General features: G+C 37.2%; 3 protein-coding genes across 7 annotated transcripts in view; 2 read left to right on the top strand and 1 right to left on the bottom strand.

Annotated features, from left to right (window-relative positions):
- The window catches only part of LOC126624538 (thiosulfate/3-mercaptopyruvate sulfurtransferase 1, mitochondrial-like), a 104,324-nt gene that overhangs the window by 22,032 nt on the left and 55,706 nt on the right, over window positions 1-26,586 (top strand). Inside the window, exons 1-11 of one of the 5 annotated variants that reach the window (XM_050293617.1) lie at window positions 19,427-19,723; window positions 20,680-20,868; window positions 21,147-21,206; window positions 21,873-21,997; window positions 22,123-22,285; window positions 22,857-22,916; window positions 23,073-23,131; window positions 23,839-23,920; window positions 24,046-24,109; window positions 24,313-24,380; window positions 24,590-25,003. In XM_050293617.1, coding sequence (XP_050149574.1) covers window positions 19,619-19,723; window positions 20,680-20,868; window positions 21,147-21,206; window positions 21,873-21,997; window positions 22,123-22,285; window positions 22,857-22,916; window positions 23,073-23,131; window positions 23,839-23,920; window positions 24,046-24,109; window positions 24,313-24,380; window positions 24,590-24,697 — 1,083 coding nt within the window. In that variant the 5' untranslated portion in view covers window positions 19,427-19,618 and the 3' untranslated portion in view covers window positions 24,698-25,003. Of the gene's footprint in view, window positions 1-19,426; window positions 19,724-20,679; window positions 20,869-21,146; window positions 21,207-21,872; window positions 21,998-22,122; window positions 22,286-22,856; window positions 22,917-23,072; window positions 23,132-23,838; window positions 23,921-24,045; window positions 24,110-24,312; window positions 24,381-24,589; window positions 25,004-26,586 lie in introns of those variants that run through there. The other 4 variants (XM_050293614.1, XM_050293615.1, XM_050293613.1 and 1 more) reach the window with 4 other exon arrangements.
- Window positions 1-26,586, bottom strand: part of LOC126624536 (L-ascorbate oxidase-like) — a 101,581-nt gene that overhangs the window by 10,210 nt on the left and 64,785 nt on the right. The gene's annotated exons all lie outside the window — the stretch shown is intronic.
- LOC126621104 (uncharacterized) lies at window positions 3,638-4,108 on the top strand. The gene has a single exon (XM_050289492.1). The coding sequence runs from the start codon at window positions 3,638-3,640 to the stop codon at window positions 4,106-4,108; it is 471 nt and encodes a 156-aa protein (XP_050145449.1).

Below are 26,586 nucleotides of genomic sequence, written 5' to 3' on the forward strand. Positions count from 1 at the left end.
AGTTTCCTAATTTTTTCTTATAGATGAAATTTCCTTGATAAGATTAGCAAGATGGATCTCATCTTTCATGGGTTTCGTGAATTTTGAGAGGGTGAAGCTTTGAGAGAAAGGAGAGGAGGTGGTTGGTGGAGATGCGGCAGCAATGCTGGTAGTGAGAGAGAAGATGGATGTTTGGATACTAGTACAAGATATGAAATTGTGTGTTTGGTTAGAGAGATAGTAAGAGCTGGGAGAAGATTTTATTTGATAGGTGTTTTAAATTTAGTAATCCAAATAAAATGGTCAGCAACTACGGTACTCTCTGTTGAGTACTCAAGCATTGTCCTTAATTATTCATTTTACTTTACATCTCACTCCTCCTTAGGTAGTAACTAATTAGTAGGTACCATTATTTGGTAATGTCATGTGATAATAAAAAAATGCATTTTCACTCGCATTAACTTAGATGTATGCTATCATATACCTTATGTGTCTCATCTCTTAGCTATAGACTACAGTTAACATCTTTATTAAATGTTTTTTTATAATTTTTTGTTCAAAAAATGTTTATTTTATTTTATTTCTTAACAGTGATTAAAATATAGATTAAATAAAGTGAATTGTTATTGGCACTTCAAAAATTTGATTTGCTACTCCAAACATTCTATAATTAGAAAAAAAAATACAGGAATGTAGAATGAGATTTTTAAAATGCTAATAACAAATTCCTAAATTTTGAAATAATTTTTAACCGTACGATATACGATGAACGATTATTTACGAAATTCTTAGGATCTCCAGAAAAAGGAGGGCGAGAATCCTTTCCAAGGTAGTACTAGACTTAGGGGTGGAAAAAATTCCTGAAAATTCTGAACCGAACTGAAAAAATCCCGATCCCAAACCGAAATTCCCGAAATTTTCGAGATGCTATCCCGAACTGATCCCAAAATTTTGGTACGGGATTCGGGATTGGCTTCTCAATATTTCGGAAATCCCATACCGAACCAAAAATATATAATATTAATTGTTATATATATTATATATATTATTCTTCTATAATTGATGCTAGTAGTTTCTAATTCATGCTCCACAACCTAGAATGCCCTACACCTTGCATATTTTTCATGTTCTGTTTGATATTCATTTGGATTTTATTATTGATGTTGGCATGACTGATGATTTCAGAAGACTTGATTTTTTTTGTCTCTCAACAGATTGCAAAAAGGGTTTAATTAATTTGAATTTTGACTCTGATAAAAACAGTCAGGCATGCCAATTTTAGATTAAATGGTAGTGTGAATGAAATGACATTCCTAGTTCATGAATGTGTTCTTGAATTATATATTTGAACAACAATTCATAATTTCATATTTCAATTTGGGATTTCCGATTTATCCCGAAATCCCAAAAACATTTCGAGATTCCTGAAATTTGATATTCCCGAAAATTTGGTTTGAGATTGGTCTTCAAATTACCATCCTGAAAATTTTCGGTATGAAATTCAGGATACTAGTTTCAATATGATATCTTATACCGAACCACCCCTAGGCTATAACTTCTCGATGCGGTGGTGGGAATTGACATTTCCGTGAGTGGGTAGAGAGAGAGATGACGAGACATGGAAAAGAGAGAAGGGAGGATAGAATTTTCACCATAGCTGTTGCTGCTGAACTAAAACAGTGCAGCTCTCTGCACAAAGCCTCAATAAGGAGAGGTTTTTCAACAGGTGCACGCGGCAATGTGCATGTATGATTTCCTTCTTGTCTTTTCGTTTGTGCCTTTCCCGCTCATTATTTGTCATGTGAATATTTGCTTCCCCAGAAAAAAAAAAAAAAAAATTTATTGTGTTTGAAAGCTAACTATTTTCCTTTCACTATACCCTTTAGACCATTTCTCTTTGAGTTAAAATTTAAAATTTTTAGTCCGCAAAATTTAAGTTTTAATTTAGAAACAATTTTTTTACTTTAACCTTTCTTAGTTAAAATTTAAATTTTATATTATTAAAAAATAAATTTAAGCTAATTTTTTTCTTAAAGTAACATTTTTAAAAGAAAAAAATTATGTAAACTATCATAATTTAATTTTATGAACATTTTAACCTAAAAATATTTAGATTCCAACAAATATTGAAAAATTATTAACCGATACCATGAAACTCGTGAAACACTACAAAAGAAATGAAACACATAAAATAATTTTTTTTAATTACTTTAGCCGTTGAATTTAAATTTGAACAGTTATATTGTTTTTTGCCATTGGATTTCATCAAATTAGATCTTAACTGTTAGATTCAATAAATTTATAAATGTAAAACTAAAAAAAATATACATATATAATGGGTCAACCCTACTCAAGCAAAATCCTAAACTAAATTTGATCCAAAAATAAGGTTTGAGTTTTAACTCATATTTACCCCAATGATTGAAGCAAATTGGAATATGTTTAGGATCTAAAATTTAAGTTTTATTCTAAAAGTTAGAGTAAGTCTAATAGATCCAATTACTATTTCCTTGATTCGAAAGATTAAAACAAACATATTATTAATTGAAAAAAAAAAATGGCAGACTCGTTCGAGTTATGAATTCCTATGAAAATTCAATCGTCATCGTCCACATCGAGTCACATTCAGGTAATCCTTCGAACATGCTTGTTCGAGTTATGAATTCCTATCGATTTCACGATTGATTCATCTTCCTCCGTCCTCTTCATCTCCACGGCCTGTGTCTCCACTTCCCACCTCTTCTCCAACTACTTCACAGAATTCATCGCCCTCGTCCTCTTCATCTCCACATCCTCTCCCCCAACCCCAACCCCCTGCCATGGCTCAAATTTCCTGTTAGCGCCAGGCTCCACAGCGTAGTCGGAGTTCTTGGGATCGGTTTTGATGATGATTTTGGCGGAGAGGTCGCTGCAATTGGTGTAAAATTTGAACACCACGATTCTCTCAGATTAGGCTTCGTCGGAGACTTGAATTGAATTGGATGCTTTTGCACATGAAATTTGCAGATCAACCATGGGTCTGAGGTCTGGGTGAGGAAGACGAAGTGCCTAAGTTTTTTTGTTTTTTTCAATTACCAATATATTTGGTGTACTCAATAAAAAAAAAAACCAATATATTTGTTTTAATTTTAAAAATTAAAAAATATATATTGAAAGTCAAATAATTTAAGTTCGATTCTTAACAAACGAGAATTTAAGCTATATTATCACTAGTCTATTATGAGGTTAAGTTCACCGTCTTTTCTCTAGTTTAGTTAATATCGTTTATTCAAAGAACAAAACTGGTAAAGGAAAATTATAAATTTTCAAACACAATTCCATAAATATTTAGTTTTAAAGAAAGTAGCCACTCAGTATTATGGTTTGGTAGTATTCCTTTTTACTTGGAAGTGAGAGGTCTTAGGTTCGAATCTCGTGGATGACGAATTTGATACCAAATTAGACTGTCATTTGTGTGGCTTAGCCGAACTTTCTCTCCTCTTAAAAAAAAAAAAATTGAAAGTAATGTCCACGTGTCAAATAATGAGTGGGGAATGTTAAAAGGAGGCAAGAGGGTGAGGGGAAGGTGGCTATATATACAGGGCATTGCCACATCCATAGTACATAACATCCAAGCTAGCTAGCTGTAGCTTCGAGGGCTCGGAAACTTGTTGAAGAGATGGAGGAATTACATCGGGCTGCTTTAGCATATTACAACAATGGGGACCGTAATCTTCAGCTACTAGCATCAAACTTCTTCCAATCCATGGACCAGAATGGCGACGGCATAGTCAACCTAGCCGAGTTCGTGACATTTCTCCAGCAAAACGGCTACGGTTGGATTGGCCGTAACTTCTTCTATGATCTGGATCGCAACCTTGTCGGCGGTCTGGATTTCCATGAAGTGCTCACATTTTACTACATAATTAAGACCAGGAACTTGTGGTGCAGGCGATGTGGAGTGTGGCTCACAGGGCTGTATTTTACGTGTGTCGAGTGCTTCGACGGAGCCCCCGATAACTATGATCTATGTTCTGGTTGCTACTCGGGTAGGGGTTTATACACCACCACACCTGCTTCTTGGATAACCATATCCTGCTCAGATCAAAGAGAAGACAAGGTACTGGTCTTCCAAACCTCAATCTGGTAAGTGACATAATATTCATATGCACAAGTATATTATGTATATTTGAAAACAAGATGTAAAGTAAGAAAAAGACTACTGTATTATTATTTTTGTGCTAATTTTACAAGGCAATGTTTTAAATTTTTATAATTTATAGTAAAAGATTTTAAACTTGAATGTAAACGGAAGAACACGGTAAACACGAAATTTTCCTGAAAGGAAAGAGACAAGAACAACGTGCACAAAATAATATTTGTATTTGATGATTTTTGGGTTACAATCTCTCTCAAATTTGATCTTCTGATTCGATCTCCGTAAGGTGTGTATTTGTCGATGTGCGATTGATCCAAAGGGTCGTTGGGCTTGATCTAAGGATGAACATTCTTCAAGGGCCGTGGGCTTGATCTTTGAAGGTGGATTTGAGCGGATCTTCAAGGAGCCGTTGGGGCTTGATCTTGAGGATGAGTGTTTCTTCAAGGGCCGTTGAGGCTTGATCTTGAATAACGGTGATGAACGGATCTTCAAGGGCTTTTGGGCTTGATCTTGAAGAACAGTTGGATGTGTGGATTTGTCGACGTTGTTGATCCAAAGGGCCGTTGGGGCTTGATCTTAAGATGAACGGATGATGAACGATGAACACTTTCTTCAAGGGCCGTCGGGGCTTGATCTTGAATTGGTGGAAGTTCTTCAAGGGCCTTTGGGGCTTGATCTTGAATTGGTGGATTGTTGATCCAAAGGCCGTCGGGGCTTGATCTTGGAAGAATGATGAACGAAGAACGAAGAACACTTTCTTCAAGGGCCGTCGGGGCTTGATCTTGAATTGGTGGATGATTGTTGATCCAAAGGGCCGTTAGGGCTTGTGGAAGAATGATGAACGAAGAACGAAGAACACTTTCTTCAAGGGCCGTCGGGGCTTGATCTTGAATTGGTGGATGATTGTTGATCCAAAGGGCCGTTGGGGCTTGATCTTGGAAGAACGATGAACGAAGAACGAAGAACACTTTCTTCAAGGGCCGTCGGGGCTTGATCTTGAATTGGTGGATGATTGTTGATCCAAAGGGCCGTTGGGGCTTGATCTTAAGATGAACGATGAACGAAGAACGAAGAACGAATAGAGCTTTCTTGATTCTTTGGGAACCTGAATGCTTGAGAGATTCGGAGTTTCAGAGCTTCAGAGCTTCAAGAATTTTGCCTAATGATTTTGGTTCCCCCTAAAATGAATGAAATGGGCTTGTATTTATAGAATTTTCCAAGGCCTAATTTTGAATATAATATCCCAGATGAAATAAGTCGTTTCTACCAGGTGTTGACACGTGTCCTGTTTGATGACTTTTCCAACTCATTTCAATTTTTCGTCGAGTCACACACTACGTGTAAAATTTATGTAATACATGAGCGTTGAAACTTTGATTTATCGGTCAACATTTATTTACCGAAATTTCGATGTCTACAAATGCCCCCACTTCAAGGCGCGTCGTATACATGTGTTTGTCGCGTGTAGGAGATGCGTTTTTGAAGTCCCTTAATGTAGATGTTGATCCAAGGGCCGTCGATGCTTGATCTTGAATTGGGCTGGAGATTTCTTCAAGGGCCGTTGATGCTTGATCTTGAACTGGGCTAGAGATTTCTTCAAGGGCCGTTGAGGCTTGATCTTGAACTTTGTTTGAAATTCTTCAAGGGCCGTCGGGGCTTGATCTTGAACTTTGTTTGAAATTCTTCAAGGGCCGTCGGGGCTTGATCTTGAATCGGATTAGAATTGTACGGTGATGCTTTGCTCTTTGGCGATGTTGTTGAAGCTTCTCGAGTTCTTGGTTTCAACTCAGGCTCCTTCTGCTGGGTTGATTGAGTGTGCAGGCAGCATTCTTCTCTGCTTGTTTCTTCTGCACGGCAGGTAGGCACGAGGTAGAGGTGATGGTCTATTTCTTTGTTCAATCTGTCCAAGTGCCGACCGATTGCTTTCTTTCTCCTTGTCTCGTAGGCAAGAGCAAGGGTAAAGGAAAAACATGCCATGAGATATCTTTGCCTTTGACTCTGATGATATGAGATACTTTTGCTTTTGAAGAAGTATTTTTCCACAGGTTTATTCTTGAACTGGGCTGGGGAACTTCTTAGCAAGGAAAAATAGACTTGATCTTGAAGATGCATTAGCACGTTGTCTCCACGTGCTTTAAGGTATCATTTTCACTTGCCTTATCTGTTCTCCAGGCAGATGTGGCAGCTTCTTGAGTTCCTCAACTCAGACTCCTTCTGCTGAGTTGACTGTGCAGGCCGCAATCTTCTCTGCTTGTTCCTTCTACACGTTGTCTCCACATGCTGCAAGGTATCATTTTCACTTGCCTTATCTGTTCTCCAGGCAGATGTGGCAGATTCTCCCAAATCTCCCAAATTGCTCTCTAACTCACAAATTGACTCTCACCAAATTGTCACACGAATGAGCCACACAAAATACACTAACCCTAAGGTTCTATTTATAGTGCATAGGACTTAGTTACAATAAGAATCCTAATAGGAAATAAATCCAAATCCTAATCAAATAGGTAATTAACAAAATATCTCCACCAAGGAAACTAACTAAGAAGTCAAAACCAAACCCAAATAGGACACCAAAACCAAATAGGTAACACAAACCTAATTTATTGCATCGTCCTAATTTTGAGCCAAAAACCCAACAAATCCAAAATCTAATCATTTTTTTTACTGCAAATACGATGTTCATTAATAAGGATGAAATACGTACATATCAAAGAGAATATGGTGCTATTAATGGACTTTGATAAAATTATGTTGGAGATTTCAACCCAGACAAAACGTCCTGCGCCAATCAACCAACTATTAAAGCTATTCTCATAAAAAAAAAAAAAAAAAAAAATCAGAGATTACATCCGGAGTTCCTCAAAACATGATACTTGATTAGCTGAGACTAAACCCGTTTTCGCCAAATGATACGCCACTTTAATCGTTTCTTTTCGACTAAATTCGAACTTCCAGGGGGAAAGGCTGCAGCAAAAGACGACCATCATGTAATAGAATGCCCAAATGGGCCATTGTTGGTTGTTGCATCCCACTGTAGTGCCCTGATGACCAACAAAGCATCTCCCTCGAACGTCATTTGTGTTACCGCTAGCTGTCTTCCAAAATCCACAACTTCACGAGCTGCAAGAATCTCTGCCAACAGAGGTGAGCAAATCCCAGAAAGATTCATCGTCTTGGCCGCCACAAACTCTCCATTCTCATCGCGAACCACCACCCCAATTCCTCCGATAGATCCGTCTTCATCCCAAGCACCATCAAAATTACATTTGAGCCACCCGTTAACAGGTTTCTGCCATTTCTGCGTGGTGGACACCCTGCTGGCAGAAGAGAATGCTTTTGTTTTGGAATGAATGTATTTCTATTCATCTCTCAAGGAGGGATTTATAAGATATTACAATCCTATCACTAAGGAAAGAAATAATTTACATAAAAACATAATAAACTAAGATCCCCAATATTACAGGAATATATGCACAAAAGTCAACACTCCCCCTCAAGTTGGTGCATATATATCACACATGCCCAACTTGTGTATGAAACTTGAAAATTTATGACTTGATATAGCCTTTGTGAGGATATCTGCCAACTGATCGTTTGTTCTTATTGCCGGTACCTCAATTATCTTCCCTTCCAATTTTTCTTTGATGAAGAATTGATCAACTTCAACATGTTTTGTTCTATCATGTTGTACTTGATTATGTACAATGTCACGGGCAGCTTTATTATCACAAAATAATTTCATTGGTTGATCATGTTCTATACCCATATCCTTTAGCAAAAGCTTAAGCCACAAAATTTCACAAATCCCCAAGGCCATACCTCTGTATTCAGCTTCTGCACTGGAACGAGCAACCACGTTTTGTTTCTTACTCCTCCATGTAACCAAGTTACCCCCAACGAATGTGAAGTAACCTGATGTTGAGCGTCTGTCATCCACTGAACCTGCTCAATCTGCATCAGTATAACCGTCAATGCTAATATGGTTATTCCTTTTAAACAAAATTCCTTTTCCTGGACTTCCCTTCAAATACCGCAAGATTCTGATCATTGCATTCATATGTTGTTCTCCAGGATCATGCATGTATTGACTCACTACACTTAAGGCATAGGCAAGGTCCGGTCTTGTGTGTGCCAAGTACATTAAATGCCCTACTAACCTTTGGTATCTTCCTTTGTCTACTGAGACTTGGTTAGGATCAACGTTAAGCTTCAATCCTTCCTCTAATGGTGTAGCTATTGGCTGACAAGCTGACATGCCAATTTTGTGCAACAAATCAATAATATACTTCCTCTGAAACAGGAAAATTCCAGAACTACTTCTTGACACCTCAATCCCTAGAAAATATTTTAGGGATCCAAGGTCCTTCATCTCAAATTCTGTAGACAGGTATCTTTGCAAGGCTGCACATTCTTCTGGATCATTCCCTGTTACCACCATATCATCTACATACACAATAAGTGCAGTAAGTTTCCCATATCGCCTTTTCAGAAATAGAGTATGATCGGAGTTACTTTGTTTGTAACCAAATGCTCTCATAGATTTTGTGAATCTTCCAAACCATGCTTGAGGAGACTGCTTCAAACCATACAAGGATTTCTTCAACCTGCACACCTTTTTCTTGTATTTATCTGGTGCATTACATCCTGGTGGAAGATCCATATAAATCTCTTTTGTCAAGTCTCCATGCAAGAAGGCATTTTTCACATCGAACTGTTGTAAAGGCCAATTAAGATTCGCAGCCAAGGACAACAAAACACGGGCTGTGTTGATCTTAGGGTTGGAAAAAAATCCCAAAAATCCCAAACCAAACCAAAAAAATCCCGATCCCAAACCAAAATTCGCGAAATTTTCGATATGTCATCCCGAATCAAACTGAAATTTTCGATATTCCCATACCGAACCGAAAATAAATATTATATATATATTATTTCTTAATTATAAGAGAATTATTTCAACCGTTCATTGTTTTTAATCTATGTCGTTCATTTGTTTTTAGGTCAGATCCCATTTCACTTCCGTAGTTCCGTTCCATTGATTGATTCCATCCATCAAACTCAAAGCGCAACCCCTGAGCCTCCCTCACTGAGCCCTCATCTCATCTGTATGTGTCGAATTTCGACCAGCCACGGGCCCACCACCACACCATACTATCGTCTTTGACTCTCTAGCCTTCTTTCACCACATAGCCACCGCTCTCTCTCTCGATCTTTCTCTCTCAGGCGATTTTCTCTCACGGACATAACTCGTGATCTTTCTCACCACCACACCAAGTCTGAGTCTCACTCTCACCCCAAATTAGGTAATTAATTTAGTGTTTTGAAATCTAATTTCTGTCTTCCTTTTGAAATTTAATTTAGGGTTTGGAATTAATTTTGCTTGCAGAGTTCACTTTTCACGACAATCTTGAATCTTCCCCTATTGGTTTCAGAAGAGCGAAAGGCTATTCAGTCTTGGGATCGTCTGCAGAAGCCACACTAACTTAAGGTGAGACGTCATATATATGTCTTCTCCTTCTTCAATTTTTTATTTGTTGGGATTCTCTGTTTTTGCTAATGTAAACTTGATTTTTGGGTTTGAATTGGAAGATGGTGCAAAGTACAAACCCATTTGATATGCTAGGGTTTCTAGTGTGTGTGTGTGTGTGTGTGTGTGTGTGTGTGTGTATTTTGCGTTCTCAATGGATGATGAATATATTAATCTAGTTGAAATGATAGGGATGTGAAATAGAAGGAGAAAGTTATGATGAATTTTGTCATGATATCATGGATTAGTAAACATATAGTCAGTTGTACCGTCTTTTTTTTTTTGTTGGTAGATTCTGCTTTGAAGTTTTCAAATGGTTTTAAGTTTTAACTGCTAACGATATTGTTAGTTCAGTCAAAATGTTTTAGATGATCAGCTTTCCTGATTCCATTATAGCCTGCTATGTAGAATAATAGAACCTTGTTTAAACCTGGACACTGAAAAAGAAACAGAATCACATTTAAGAACTCTCGCATATCATTCACTTAACTTAGCTATATATAGCTGGCTGCAAATTCAGCTAAAGACCCATGAATTAACTAATTGCTAATCACATAATTAACTGTTAGTTAGCTAATTGACAAATAAGATGCTTACTCGTCAAGATGACTAAACTAATTGACATAACATCCTATCACTGAGACATGACGTTACAAAGTCTGTAGGTTTGCCAGCCCCTAACTGTTTAAGTTTTTATGATTCAATTTCAAATACTGATGCTTTTGGTCAAACCAGTTTGATGACATGAATATTTAGTCTACGATCATGTACATTTAAATGCAAATTAATCCTTTTTCCTAGTTCCACTCCTTAACTAATGCCAAATATGAAAGCTCCATTATTTACTAAAGAAGTGAGAAGAATAATTGAATAAACGTGTTGTGATGCACTTGATTAAGCCGCGGTTTGGGCAAGGAGAGTAGAAGAGAGTAGTTTTGTAATGTTTTAGGAAATTGGACACTTTGCTTTTGGTTTTTTAATTAGTTGAGTTTTTCAACCACTCTTTGACACTTGGTTGATCATGCCTCATTATGTACTTTTGTTCTCCCAATCTTTTCATACTGCAGAGAGGAAGAAACTTCTAGATTACTGATCATATTAGTCTACTATGATGCTGTGTTGTTAAAGAGTGATTCTCTACTAATTATTTTCTTGAATTATTATTCTTCAGGTTGTTTTTCTTGAACCTGCTGATGCTCGAGCAGCTTTTAAAGGTTTAGCATACAAGCGCTACAAATAAGTGTTGATAAACTTGTATGTAGGTTCCAGCTTTCATGTTTGTATTATCTTTGTGGGGGTGAGGCTACTTATATTCTCCTAGTTTAGAAACGAGCTGGTTTTTATTTGCTTCCTAGTTCAAATACACGATACTTCTATGTTGAATGCTCAGATTTTTGAACCATTTATTTTATTTATTGATTGGAATTTGGATAATATGTCAAATTTTAGTCCAAAAGTCCAAAACCATTTCGGGATTCCCGATTTGTCCCGAAATCCCTAAACTATTTCGGGATTCCCGAAAATTTGGTTTGGGATCGGTATTGAAATTGGGATTCCCAAAAATTTCGGTTTGGGAATCGTGACGAGTTTCGATATGGGATCCCATATTGAACCACCCTTAGTTGATCTTGGCCACAAGAGCAAATGTTTCTGTATAATCGATTCCATATTTTTTAATGTACCTTTTTGCTACCAGTCTTGCCTTGAAGCGATCCACCATCCCATCAACTTTGTATTTCACAATATAGACCCATTTGCATCCCACATGTTTCTTGCCACCTGGCAAGTCTGTGATCTCCCAAGTAGCATTCTTCTTCAAAGACTTCAATTCTTCATTCATTGCTGCTTGCCAACGTGGATCAGCTAAAGCCTCATGCACACTATTAGGAATAGATACGGTAGATAATTGATATACAAATGACTTATTTGATTCTGACAAGTGGTTGGTAGACACATAATTACTTAACGGGTATAACACATTAGATTATGGGTTGGGTCTATTAACTGGGTACCTAGTTTTGCATTTAGGGTCTGCTTCATAAGTAAGTTTAGGAATACCTCGGTTGACACGATTAGGGAGACGACATGGTGGTGGTGCATCCGGGAGCGAAGACGATTGATTATGGATATTATGGCTCAAAGATGGTGAGACCGACTGTGAGGTAGCCAACAGCACTGAGTTGTCCAATAGTGAAGTAGGTAGGGAAGTTTCTGGCTGTGTCAATCCGTCTTGTTCAAGGTTTTCAACATTGTTTTCATGTGAATGATCACCACTTGACTCCAAGACATCACCACTTAATTCCAAGTTATTCACATCATTATTCTCTTGTGAATCATCACCACTTGTCTCCAAGACATCACCACTTAAATCCAAATGACTCACAATATCTATATCAGGAACAGTATAATAAAGAGTTTGAACTTCTACCTGATTCTCCCCCTGAAGTCCATACTCATAATGGGCAAAGTACATATCGTTTTCATGAAATGCAACATCCACAGTGACAAACAACTTCTTAGTCGGAGGGTGATAACAGCGATATCCTTTCTGATTTAAGGCATAACCCACAAACACACACCGTAAAGCTCGAGGTTTAAGCTTACTTCTCTGCTATTTATGGAGATGAACGAAGGCCACACAGCCAAACACATGAGGTGGAAGATTTGGTACTGCATGAGCATCAACATGTGAAGAGAGAGCCTGAAGTGGTGTTTGAAAATCAATTTACCGGGATGGAACACAATTAATGAGATACGCAGCTAAGGTGAGAGCTTCTCCCCAATAGGACAATGGGAGATGTGCCTCGAGTAAGGAAGCACGAACAACCTCCAGAAGGTGACGGTTCTTGCGTTCTGCAACTCCATTTTGTTGTGGAGTATATGGACATGTAGTTTGATGAACGATACCCTGATGATCCAAAAAAGTACGAAGTTCAGAGTTCATATACTCACCATCATTATCACTTCTGAGAACCTGTATTCGTGACTTATATTGCACTTGCACCATTTTGTGAAATTGTTGGAACAAGGAAGTAACTTCACTTTTGGACTTCATCAAACAAACCCAAGTCATACGTGTGCAATCATCAATAAAAGTAACAAACCAATAAGCACCACCAAATGTAGCAGTTCTAGATGGTCCCCAAACATCAGAATGGATTATTATAAATGGAACAGAAGTTTTTGTAAAACTGGACGGAAACGAAGTACGATGACTTTTAGCCAATTCACAAACACCACATTTAAAGCTAGAAACATCATTCTTAAGAAAGAGGCTAGGAAACAACCTTCGTAAATAACCGAAAGAAGCATGACCAAGTCTACGATGCCACAACCAAACCTCCGAAGCTTTATTCTGCTCCCCCTGAGGTCCTCCCACAGTAAGAGCTTGAGTTAACATCTGGGTACTGCTCGATGTTAGTTCCAAGTAGTAAAGCTTCCCATTTCTAATACCATAACCAATCGTCTTACGAGTCCGAATATCCTTAAATACACAAAAGAAAGGCCAAAAAATCACAAGACAATGTAGGGCGACGGTTATTTAAGTGACATATAATAAATTATAATTAAGAGAAGGAACAACAAGCACAGTATCAAGACTAAGGGTATCTGAAATGGAGACAGTTCCTTCCCCAATAATAGGGGCAAGATTACCATTGGCAACACTCACGACAGTTTTGGTGGATGGTTTTAAGGTTTGTACCTATCTAGAATCACAAGTCATATGTTTAATAGCACCATAATCAATTATCCACGTATTATTCGTAACAGAGGCAGAAACCTTTAAAGCCTTACCATTCATACCTGCAGTAGTAGAGTCAGACACTTCTTCAACTATATTTTCAGGAACTATATTCACATCAGCAAACGTTGTACGCGCAGTCTTATTCTTATGTTCGATTTGGTCGAATCGAGATTGAGCGGTATGACTCCAGACTGCCATTTCCAAGCAGCTTCAATTAACACGGGGCAACAAGAAAGAAGCAACCACAAACAACCAATTAATGGTAAAAAACCAAATCAATGATTTTGTGCCCGTGTGGGCCAAAAAACCAAAAAAATAAAAAAACAATTGTGTTCCTTTTTTCTTGTTTTGTCCTTTCTGCCGTTTTTCTTTCTTCCTTTTTTATTTTTTTTTCCTTTTCTTCTTCTGATGAACAATTGCAGACTTTAGCAAAACAACTTTAACGCAAAGAACAAAACTGCAGAAGTTCAGTGAACGACGGAACGGGAAGGAAAGAAAAAAAACAATAGTTGGCGACTGCAGATCTGTAGCAAAGCGTGGGTGGCTATCGGGTTTAGGACTTTGAAGAAGCAGCCGCGATAGGCAGACGGCGTGAGTTGTAAGGACGGGTACGGTTAAGGTGCGAGACGGCACGGTGGTACGATGGCGAGAATGTAGATGCGACTGTTGCAGTAATAACCTGCAAGTTTGTGGGCTATTCGATCTGGGGCAACCAGATGGCCCAGCGGGTTGTGGTAGGTGGATGCAGAGATCGGTGCGGTAGACTCGGGTCCAGCAACGACGATGTCACTCGCTGGTCGGACGGCGCGCTGCACGAATGGCTGCACGGCTGGTGGTTCTGGGTTCTCGGTCAGCAACGACGGCGTCGCTCGCTGGTCAGACGGCTCTGCACAACTAGCTGCGCGACTGATTCTTTTATTTTTATTTTTTTTTATTTATATATATAACCTAGGCTCTTGATACCAAGAAGAGAATGCTTTTGTTTTGGAATGAATGTATTTCTATTCATCTCTCAAGGAGGGATTTATAAGATATTACAATCCTATCACTAAGGAAAGAAATAATTTACATAAAAACATAATAAACTAAGAATCCCAAGATTACAGGAATATATACACAAAAGTCAACGCTGGCACTACAAGAAAAATGGGCTAAGAACACAATTGATATGTGCCCTTTGCATTTTCATTGAGCACAAAAACATATTTGTGCTTTTTAAGTTCCATTGAGCACCAAAGTATCTCAAATGTGCCCTCTAACAAATAAGCACATTAGTTTGTGTCATGTAATTGTGCCTACAAAAATTTGAAATGTCCTTTTAAATGTTAGAGAGAGATTTTTTTTTTTATTAATTTACACACACACAATAAAGGTTTTTGTGCCCTCTAATTGAATATATTTAAATAAAAAAATATGTTTTTGTGCCCTTTACATTTACCTTTTTCCCTATTCCCAACTCCCTTACACTCTTAATTATTTAAAACTAAGCCAACAAAATAAAAAAAATAAAAAATCAACAGTCATCATTGCACCAGAGTTTTATGTGGGTATTTTACTAATACGTTGACAAACTTAAGTCATTACTTTTTGTAATATGTTTGCTTAACAAAAATGGGAAAATGAAGAAATCGAAAAGACTTACCATATCCAAATTCATTCCTTTCTTTTTCAAATCGTTGATTGTATCTCGTCAATGGTCAATTGGTCATGAATTTGACCAAATCCTTAGAATTTGTAAAATTAACCATCGACACAATGATTTTAGCAAGATTCTTGTACTCCTAATATACATTCCCAAAATTTGGCTTAAAGAATGATAATTTTTCGGTGTGCCCGAAACACTGGATGATAGTCATTATTAAGTAGAGGGAAGTTTTATTTTTAAAGTGTCCCTCTACTTATAATGACATACGGTGTATGAACCTATGTTTCAAATACAATGAATATCTCCTAAAGAACTGCTAAGTTAAGTAGCTAAACAAATAGGAAAGTCCATGCAATTTTGCACGCATACCTTACTTCCGTTAAAAACCGCATTGACGAGAGTCTCATACAATTAATGGCAGTCTGCAGATGAAGAAATAAACACCATGGTAGTCTGCAAACGAAGAATAATTTAGCGAAATCGGAATTTGACACACTTTTTTTTATTAATGCACATTCATGTTTATAAATCATTTCGATTCCACAAAATAAAGAAGAATTAATAGACAATTTTTATTTACAGGTGTGTAGAAATCATTTCTTTAAATTTATTCCATTTTATAAACAACATCGTCAAGCGGTGCACTCAAATGACACAATTTGAAAATAAATGCCCATTGAATATTAATAATTATAAATTTCCTTTTTGTGACACATATTTTAAAAATTGTGTCCAGTAAATAGTAAAAAATAATAAATCATTCCACTTTCCATACAAAAAAAAAACATGTTTGCACAATTATGATTTGTGCACGTGAATTATTTTAGTATTATTTATGTTTGAGTGGTGTGTCGTGGGACCCACCCACCTGTGAGTCCCTCTTCCCCGTGCAAACCCCCTCATTTTCCACTCTCTTTCTGCCATCCCCATCCCCCACACTCAAACTCGAATCCCTCATTTGAATTTTTTATTATTAATTTACAGCATACAATATGGGCTTTTGTGCCCTCTAATTGAATATATTTAAATAAACAAATATGTTTTTGTGCCCTTTAAACCAGATTCCACTGATCTGGTTCCTTTACACTCATTAAATTATTTAAAATTAATTTTTGACACCCCATGTGGGTCTTCACGCCTTCCTGTGTATCACTATCTTCTTCACTACAACACTCTTTCGTCTCTCATTCACACAACCCTTCTCTTATGAACTCTCTCTACTTCTCCACTCTATTCTCTGTAATATCCCTCACCATCTCTGTGCTCACTGCACAAAAAATCGCAGCACCATCTCCACCTCATTCGCCACTCTGGTGAACCTTGCCACCACCCAAACACCACACTGGCACACACACTCTCTCTCTCCTCTCTCCCCCTATCTCCCCCTCTCGGCTTCTTCCTTGACAGACAAAAGCACATAAGGAATGACGGTGGGGGAACTGCCATTCTCTGGCGAGGCAACCACCAACTTTATTCCTCTCGTCACCACGGACTCCCATTACTTTTTGCTTTCTGGAAACCAAAATCGACGCGGTGAAGTGACGAGCTCTGTCGCGGCCTGACTTCCCCGATGAGATTTTCCGTTGAATCTAGTATAGGTGAGTCTCGAAAACACCTTAGTTAGGTTCTCTAGGTTGTTTAGAAACGTTTTCATGCACTAGATGCCTGATTTGTTTAAGGTTGGATGCAGTTTCAACTCGGGATAAATTCCCCAGATTTCCGGTGAGGCCCGCGAGTTTCAGGCTGATTTTAGGCTATCACTGGCCGCCGAATGGCCGTGAGGAATGTATATTTTGAATCCTTACCTTCGTAACTTTTTTTGGGCTTTTGAATCACTGAAAATGATTTTGTTTTGGGAACGAATTCTAAAACCCCTGGTGTAGCTGCATGGGATGGCGCGTGGAGCTGTGTGTGGTACTGCTGGGGATGGCACGTGGTGCACAGACGCCTTCACCGAAGGATGAATGGCTGAAAGGAAGAATATACGTTTGAAATCATTACCTTGTTTTTTTTCTTTAATTTATAATGTTGATTACTTGGTTCAGTCTGATTTGTCAAGAAGAGAAACTATGAGCAATATTTTCCTCTATTCAGATCTGGTGTTTTCAAATGTTTGTTTCAGGTTGTAATGTGTTACGATGTTATTTAAAAAAAAAATTTCTTTTTTTTTTAATATTTTACTGATAGGGCATAATTACAAAAATTGTGCTAACATGAATTTGAAATGTCACCTAACATATGTGTCGGAACAGGGGCACAAAAATACCCTTATCTGTGCTCAACCCTTTGAGCACCAATAGCCATATTGTGCTCTCTAATCAATGGTGACGCCCATAGAGGGCACAAATACAAATTTAGTTGTTGCATCGTTGCTATTGCTCTATGGGCACAATTGTTGGTGCTCTTTAGCCTCAAATGGCACATATAATTTATTGTGTGCAGTGCCCATTTTTGTTGTAGTGTGGTCCTTTTAACTTTGTGCCATTTTTTGTATTCGTTCAACCAAGTTCGTGTATTGCTATAAATATCCAACGGATCTAGAGCTGAACCACTCCACACAAAGGAATTGTGTTCCTTCCAGATACTCCATACAATAGCCAATGACATATCAAAGCTCTCCCTTGTCAACGAAGCCGCGAACTCCCCCAGCCATTCACGCATCTTGCCAAGTCTATCCCTGTCACTAAAAACTATTTTAGTGAAATTGCTTTGGGTTGCAAAAGCACTTTAAGTGCTTTTTGAAAGAAGCACCATATATATGCTTCTTACAAGAAACACTTAAAAGTGTTTGTTCAAGATCTACTTGGATTTTATTAAGAATTGATTTAAAAACATTTTCTCCAAATTTGTTTTCAAGTCATTTTAAAATCACTTTCAAACGAGTTCTTGACAAGTTGTCTAATTTTTAGTGGTTGTCTCTACACCCCTCTAGCTGAGATAAAACATGGACTTGAAGTAATTAATAGAAATCGACCCTTTAAAAAATGTATTGTATGAACGTATGAAATTTGACAAACTCATATTTACTTGATACAAGTTCTTGGATGTAATGATAATCAATCTCAATGTGTTTTATTCAAGCATAAAACACATGATTTGTTGTCAGTGATACAAAGCTATTTCCAAAACATAAAAGTTGATGGTGTGGGCAGTGTGAAACCATTATCATGAAACAACTTGTAAGTCCTGGCATTTTTATCAACATAGATAGCCAATGATCTATCCAACCTTTGTGAAAGATTTTGCAAAAATGACACTCCATCTAATCAAAATTTGGCCAAGAAATATGTAATTGTCACTCATGATCTTTTATAAAAGGGTAATGCTAGAGAGATCAAAATTTTAAATCAAATTGTGTAAACCAAATGATGTGGTTGATGATGATTGAATTATTAGTTAAGGTGGGTGTATTCAATTGAGAATGTGAGAGATTTTAATGGATTTATAAATTCATGGATTTTTATGGAGTTTAATTGATATGTAGAGACTCCATATAAAATTTTAATTCAATTCCCTTGAAATCTCATGGGAAGAGGTGAGATTTGTGGATGTTTAAAATACACTATGAAATCTCTTCAATTCCCTCTAATTCCTCAACTTTCTCAAATTCTTTAAAATCAATTTCTAATTAAATACACCTGGAATGTTATAAACTTCTTTAAAATCCTAATTGAATACACCATGATTTATAAGGATTTTAATAAACTATCTTAAAATTCTAATTGAATACACCTAGAATTTCAGAGAATCACTTGAAATCCTGATTGAATACCCCTAGATTCTATACTCTTTCCATCCTCTTCTATTTTGTGTGGTCACGGTTAAGCCATGTCAACATTTTATATTCCTATTACTTTTTGTTTTATTATTTTTATAAAAAAATCAATATAAAATATTGACGTGGTTTAACCGTGACCATACAAACAGGAGGGGATGAGAAGAGTATGAATATGGGAGGGCAGACAATCCACCTCCCATTTTCCTTGATGGAATTGTGGATGACAAATGCACGGAGGTGCCACGTTGCCTTTGGAATGAGGATCCTTTTGGGATTCTTTTGTGAGGATCCTCACGTTTGTACATCGTATATCGTGTAGTTAGAAATTATTATAATTTTTTTATTTAAAATTGAATATAAATGGTATCTAACGAAAACTAGTTGCATGATATACGATAAACGGATGTGATTAGAGGATCCTCATGATCCTCACAAAGATGATCTGGAAGGATCCTCATTATTGCCAAACGACTTTGAGTTTAGGGGGTCAATTATAAAAACTTTTAGTAAAAATGGCAAACACAGAAAAGAGGAAAAATTCAGGGGCATAAATGCAATTTTCCAAATGAAATGAAATTTAGCCTATGCTGGCTCATAAGTTTTAATCGTCCGAACAAGCCCCCACAAAATTCCGAGGAAATGAGGGTATAAAGTAAAATCCTGTCACCGTCCCATTGAGCTGCTGCTGTAGATAGATAGAGCCTAGAGGGAGACCCTTTGTCTTCTCCTTCACTGACACCTCGAGTAACCTCCTCCTCGTCCTCCTCCTAAAAGCCAAACCCTTTTAATTTCTATGGTCTTTTGAGTGAATGGCTTCATCTCTTTTCGCAAGGACTCTCCTGGGTCATCGCCTTTTGCACTCTTCCTCTCACTCTCTCTGCCAAAAGCCCCAATTTTTCACCTCCCTCTTCAATGTAAGTAGCAAGCTTCCTTTCTTTTCGTGTTTAATCTTCGATTTTGGTTTGTGGGTTTTGTTCTTTTCGATGATATGCTCATTCCCTTTTGGTTAATTTTTGGTCTTTTGGTTTTAGCCGGTCATTTTTCTTGCTCTATATATCTCAATTTTTGTATTTTGTTCATGGGTTTTAGTTTTTTCAGTGAATTGAGTTAGGAAATTTGGTCTGGAATGTTTGGGAGTGCTTTCCTGACAAGGGTTTTTCTTTGTTTGATCAGTTAAGTGATTTGTTCTGATGTTGTAGTTTACTATTGTGAAGATGTTTAGTGTGATTGTTATGTAAACGGTCTTAGTTCCTGAATGTATTCAATGACCCTAGCAGCTCCGTTTGACTCCGGTAGCCATGAACTGGAAAGAAGGGAATTTGTTGGAGTCTGCTTGTATGTTTTCTAGATTCCCCCCTTTGATTGTCGTTATGATATAAAGTGTTCGGTATTGTAGTTCTCGAAGTGATTTATTGGCTGTGTGTTTAATTAAATATTATATACACTACTTGGATATCGATTGATGTAGATTACTCTGTCTAATTTACATAACAAATTCGATCAAACCATTGAAAATCCTGTAGTTTCTTGGGCGGAAGAGCTTCCTTTAAAGATGTTTTTCTGGATTGAGTGATTACAGTGGAATCGTTGAGAAACATTTATTCTTCATAGTGTGCAAAGATTATTGCACAATCCTCTTTACCCAAAAATTCATGTTTTATTTTAAGAGGCCTTGTCCGAATCATCCACAATTGTTCGTCTTCTCAGTGATTCCATTTTGATTTGCACTTCATAACATTTGGGAAGTAGTTAACTTAATCATTAAGTTTGTTTATTAATTTGAAATACGCTCTTCAGTTTGAGCCGTTTACTAAATCTAATATTTTTTCTTATGTCAAGATTTAACATAATGATTTTTCTGTCAATGCAGAAGGGAACAGAACACTTTCAAGCTGACCTTACCTATACAAATTATAGAACATCTGCCTGGGTTCCTCGTGTTATGGCTTCATCAGTAGCTGGCGCAAGAGCTGATTTTTCAACACAATCTGTGTCTACAAAAGAGCCTGTTGTTTCTGTTGATTGGCTCCATGCTAACCTCAAAGAGCCTGATCTGAAGGTACCGTGTTTTGGCTTGTTTATACTGAACTATTTATTCATCCTCCCCTTTCTTCCACTGGAGTGTAAGTCTGGAATAAGTTGAATATATTACTAATGAATGCTTGATGCTCAGCGCTCGTTCACCTTTTATTATATGTAATTTTTTTCAATTGGTTCATAATGTATGTTGTCATCATCATGATTTTCTAATTGGAGACGGCACTTCTGTTCTGCTTTCCTATATGCTTCCTTTTTCCCTATGTATGTTGGTAAACTTTTTTTAGTTATCTACTTCAGGTGCTAGATGCGTCTTGGTATATGCCTGATGAGCAAAGGAATCCAATTCAAGAGTATCAGGTGCTCACCAAGCTTTCTGGACTGATGCTGTCATGTGATAATTCTTAATAATATCTGTATCAATTGATTCAATTCCAATCTTGTTCTAAGATCTTCATGTTATTTCATATTGCTTCATTTTCCACTACGGCTCATTTTGGTCAAAAGTAAGATGTTTTCTATTCTATGTTTCTTGTCAAAATATGATATCAGATTGCACTAGTATCACTAGCAATGAATACTAGTGTTGGATGTTGAAATCAGCAGCCTTATTTTCTTTGTTTCTTGAGCTTCATTCTGGCCCTTTTTTCACATTAGGGAAATAAGGATGAAACTAGTATGGCCACAAAACGCCTGAGTCTATTTTCTTAACATGCCAACTATATTCTTAGCGATTTATTTCATTCCACTAGTTTGAATTAACTTAGAAATACATTCTTATTAGCCATTTTGGAGAAGAATTCAGATTATATGATTAAGCTGTTAATATTAATCTGATGAATGACTGTTGACCAAAAAAAAAATATGATGAATGATTCTTCATGTCAACAAATTCTGATGAATAGTTCTTGATGTTGTTCTTATGAGTGTGTGGGCCATAATGGCCAGGCATATACACCACTTTTCTAACTATCTTGCTCTTTCCTGTTCTCTCTTATTGAAGACTAGAATTATGACTTGTAACAGTTACTGCATATGTTACCATCAGAGGAAGCCTTTGCTGCTGCTGTTTCTGCTCTTGGCATTGAGAACAAAGATGATCTTGTTGTGTATGATGGAAAAGGGATCTTTAGTGCAGCTCGTGTGTGGTGGCAAGTTATGGAACTGATTCGGAAGATTTAAAGTTTTAACTCATCTGAAATGTGATAAAAAATTGTGTTTTGCGCTTTTTCATTGTGTGACAATCTAATGTTTCATTTCCTTATAAAAATGAAAGGATGTTCCGAGTATTTGGCCATGACAGAGTTTGGGTTTTAGATGGAGGCCTGCCAAGGTGGCGTGCATCTGGATTTGATGTTGAATCTAGTGCCTCTGGTGATACAATTTTGAAAGCTAGTGCTGCCAGTGAGGCAATAGAGAAAATATACAAGGGACAAGCAGTAAGTTCATTATATACTTGTCTCTGAAAACAGTTATGTTTTAACACTGACTGAGATTTTGGAATTCTCTGACTCCAAAAGCCATTAGCATATGGTTATGGTTATTACAGTATGTTTTGTGAAATCTAGATGTTGTTCTTTTTATTTATGTTTTTCATAGTTTTATTGTGGACGCTTAAGCCAGGATAAATGTCTTAAATCATAGGTTCTCTCTTTATTTTTCACTTCCTCAATTCTTGTAGTGTCTGTTTGCAGTCTACTTTCTCTATACCTTGTACATTGTAGATTTCTTGAGATCTAGAAAATTGCAATTCTCTCCTCTAGTGACATAAGTAAAGAAATTTGGAAGTTTGATGGGGGGTTGAGCTGTTGAATGTTATCCTAGAGTTAAGAACTTTAGTTTTCCATTCTTTGGGAAAATGAGGGTGTAGGGTTCGGTCAGTCCTTGCAGGTCCCATGTCGACTAAATTGACCTTGTCTGACGTGACACTTTTCCTAAGTTTTTATGATAACATGTGATAGTTTTCAAGGCTGCTTGTGATGGTTTTGGGGAAGAATTTTTGTTCTGCAGGTTGGGCCCACCACATTTGAGACTAAGTTTCAGCCACATCTTGTCTGGACTCTTGATCAGGTTTGGTTTCTCTATCTTAATTGACTAGTAAAGGTGCATATCTTGAATTCAGCCCTGAAATTTGTGGCAAGTATGGGTTTTCAACTGACAAATTAACCAATTCTGCTACCTTTGTTTTTTATACTCTTGTTTTATACTTCCTACTGTATTTTTCAGGTTAGAAAAAATGTTGAGGAAGGAAGTCACCAACATATAGATGCCCGATCAAAGGCCAGGTATTCTTTATGCTATATGAAGCTTGAGTAATTCTTGGTCTGTTTTATTTTCCCGGTAATTGTGTAAGGGCTGGTTTGGTATTGCTGTGCATTGAAAAAAAGCTGTTGTGAGAATAAGCGGCTATGAAATAAATCAGTAGAGTGTTTGGTAAACTTTTTTGTAAAAGTGCTTTTGGAAAAAAAAGCAGTCTGATAGTGGGTCTTTTCATTAAAGGAGCACTGTAGCTCCGTGTGCTTTGAAAAAAAGCCAGTTTTCCAAAGCTGCAAATAGCAGTTTCAGCTTTTTCCTTTGATTTCAGCTTATTCTCACAGCAGCTTCCAAAATAAGCCTTTTTTTTTCAGTTTACCAAACACCTAAAACCCTCACAGCTTTTTTTCATGGGTGCTTTTTTTTTAAGGACCTCACTCCCAAACCATCCCTAAATCACCAGCTGGAACGTATCATTCATGCATTGTGAAATAATTGGTTTGGTTAGTAATCTTGATTTAGATAAGATAACAGTATGTTGAGCACTCAAAATTTTCTCTGCCTCACACAAAGGAACTTATGCAGATTATATGGAGACATTTTATTAGAGTTCTTTTCCTATTTGTGATGTTTAAAAAAAAAAAAAAAGAAATTAGATTACATGGTCTTTGAAGGCCTATTTTCTGATTATTGTTCTTGCATTAACAATCTTGGATTTGACGGAAATTTGGTATTGCAGGTTCGATGGAACTGCATTAGAGCCTCGAAAAGGCATAAGAAGTGGTCATGTACCTGGAAGCAAGTGCATTCCTTTTCCACAGGTAAAAAGATCAAATTCTTGTGTTACCTCTTATTCCTTTTGAAACCGCAACAAAGTCTAGTTGGGTGCGTAAAGAACGGTATGCTGCATAAGCTGTTGAGTAACAAATGGGTTCTTTCCTTGCAGTTGTTGGATTCTTCAGCGACACTCTTACCAGCAGATAAGCTGAAAGCCCGATTTGATGAAGAAGGTAATAACTTTTTTGTTTTATTATTACTTTTTTGCTGTAGTCTTAGATCTTGAATACTTTTGTATGTACCCTTTGCTGCTCTACAGTTTCCAAGCGTTGTCTCCTTTTTTAAACATAAAAACTCAACCGCAGACAAATATTTTAATTGGTCACAAGGTATCTGTCTGTTATTATTAATTAATGACCCTAACCTCATGCTGCAGGTATCTCCTTGGAAAGCCCTGTCGTTACTTCATGTGGTACTGGTGTGACAGCTTGCATTCTTGCATTGGTAATCTCTCTCTCTCTCTCTCTGCATACCCAACGCCCACTAAATTTCTTGGAAGTATTAGAGCTGCAGAGAGAATTTTTTTTGCATTAGTTGATCATGAACGTAAACAATGGTTTTATTTTTCCAGTTACGTTCTTTTAATAAATATTTTAGCTAAGGAACCATGCGGCATTTATTCATACTTCTCGTATTCATGTGTTCTCTTTCAGGGTCTTCATCGACTTGGTAAGCCTGATGTACCAGTCTATGATGGATCGTGGACTGAATGGGGAGCGCAGTCCGACACACCCGTCGACAGTTCTACAGAAAGTGCGTAATGGAGCGGTATTGCCGGACGCTTGTTGGAACCATGAACAGCCTGGGGTTTGCCAATACTCAGATTACAACGAAAGAGGTTGCATCTCAATTAAGACATCCGGTATAAGTCATGCTATTGAATTGCAACCTGTGTTTTTCTTGTTAAAATCTCAACCTTTAGTCCCCTCCTTTGTTTGAACACTGATGAGAATCTTATGTGACACATGAATCAAAGCAGCAGAAATAATCCTTTGTGGTAAATATTTCAAGTCGAAAACCATGTACTCTTCCTTGGCTTGACAAAGTAAATAAGTTTTGTTTCCATATTTCTTAAACTTTTCACTCTTCATTTCCTTGTTGAAGATGATTTTCGGCAATTTTTTTTTCTGTTTCCGACGCCATTACAGAAAATGGAACTGACTGCTGGATATATATTTTCAAGAGATGAAAAGATACATACGAACACCGAACAGAAACTAGAATACGATCTCGATTCGAAGAGAGAAACATCATATTTACATGCAAAAAATTCTTGTCAAGTAGTAGATGTGAGCAGTTGGTTGAGATTGTTGGAGAGTGAAGGCTTTGATTGAGCATCAAAGTGTTCTGCTAGTATCGCCACAAACTTCTTTGGGACCAGGCAGTTATTCTCCAAATATAGCTTCTCTTGAAGAACAGGAGATGCAACTACTTGCAGCTCTTCAATGGGAGGAGCTTCTTTCAATTCCTGCACGCATAAGATCTTATGTTATAAACAGTTTTATAAGTTTTCTTTTAAGCAGTTGGAAAATTATTTCCGCACGCTCTCTCGACCACTTTGACTCCTCTTGTTTTTAGCTACAAGATTGAATCGAGGAACAAAAACGAGCATGGGCGTGGAGGACAAAAACGGAGTGTGAAAATTATTTTCAAGTTAAGCAATCTAGTATCGTCTACACTCGAATTCAGGCTTCTGAAATAAGCAAAGACAAGATTGGAAAAAAGGGTTATTCAAGCAGGATTAATTGTTAATAATTATTCATTATTTTAATCATCATAATCATTAAGATAATCGGATTTACAGAAATAAAATGATAAAAAGAAAAAACAAAGGCTAAAAAAAGAGCTGGATAAATGGATTTGATGTTACGTGTACATATCTCAAATTGAAATTATTTCGAGTGTGACGGTCAGATATAAATAAACAAAGAAATAATAGTAACTAGACTTTTGGATGGTGGAAGTAAAATTTAGAAGGAAAAACTCAGGAAAATACCTTGAATGACCCCATGAGTTGAAGAATCCCAACTTGGGCCTGCAAGTACTTGACATAGTTGTAAGCAGCAGTGAGCATCTCAGCTGTGTTCATCTTACTTCCTCCAGGAACAAGCTTCCCTAGCGCTTGAGTCTTCTCTGTGATCTTCCTCCTCCTTTCTCTAGCCGCTATACTCTGAGCTGACACACATTTTTCACCCACTTTTTTCTTATTAGCAACATTAGTTATACTCTCGTGTCCATGATCAATGTTTGCTCCTGCGCTATTAGTTATATCCTCCGGAAGTTGATCGTATTTGGGAAGTGGAGTAGCAAAAAACTTGGGGACAGGCATCAACGAGGGTAGCGGACACAAATTTGGAACAAACCCATTAGAAAGAGTAAAATCCGGGTAGAAGCAATCTTGGAAACATTTTTGGCGTTTCGGGTTGGGGTAGGGATTGAAATCAGGGGCAGTGAGAGAGAAACTATTATGTGGGAGAAGAAGATGATCATCAGTAGTAGTATCATGATCATGATTTTCAAGGTTTAGAAGATCGTAGGGGTCATACCATGAATGATATTCATCAACAAAGCTGTTGGAAAAGTTGGAATTAATATTATACTCGGAATAATAATAATATTGAAGGAAGTCTGCTGTTAAGAGCTCTGCTTC

Source organism: Malus sylvestris, chromosome 5 (genome assembly GCF_916048215.2).
Source record: "Malus sylvestris chromosome 5, drMalSylv7.2, whole genome shotgun sequence".
NCBI lineage: Eukaryota > Viridiplantae > Streptophyta > Magnoliopsida > Rosales > Rosaceae > Malus > Malus sylvestris.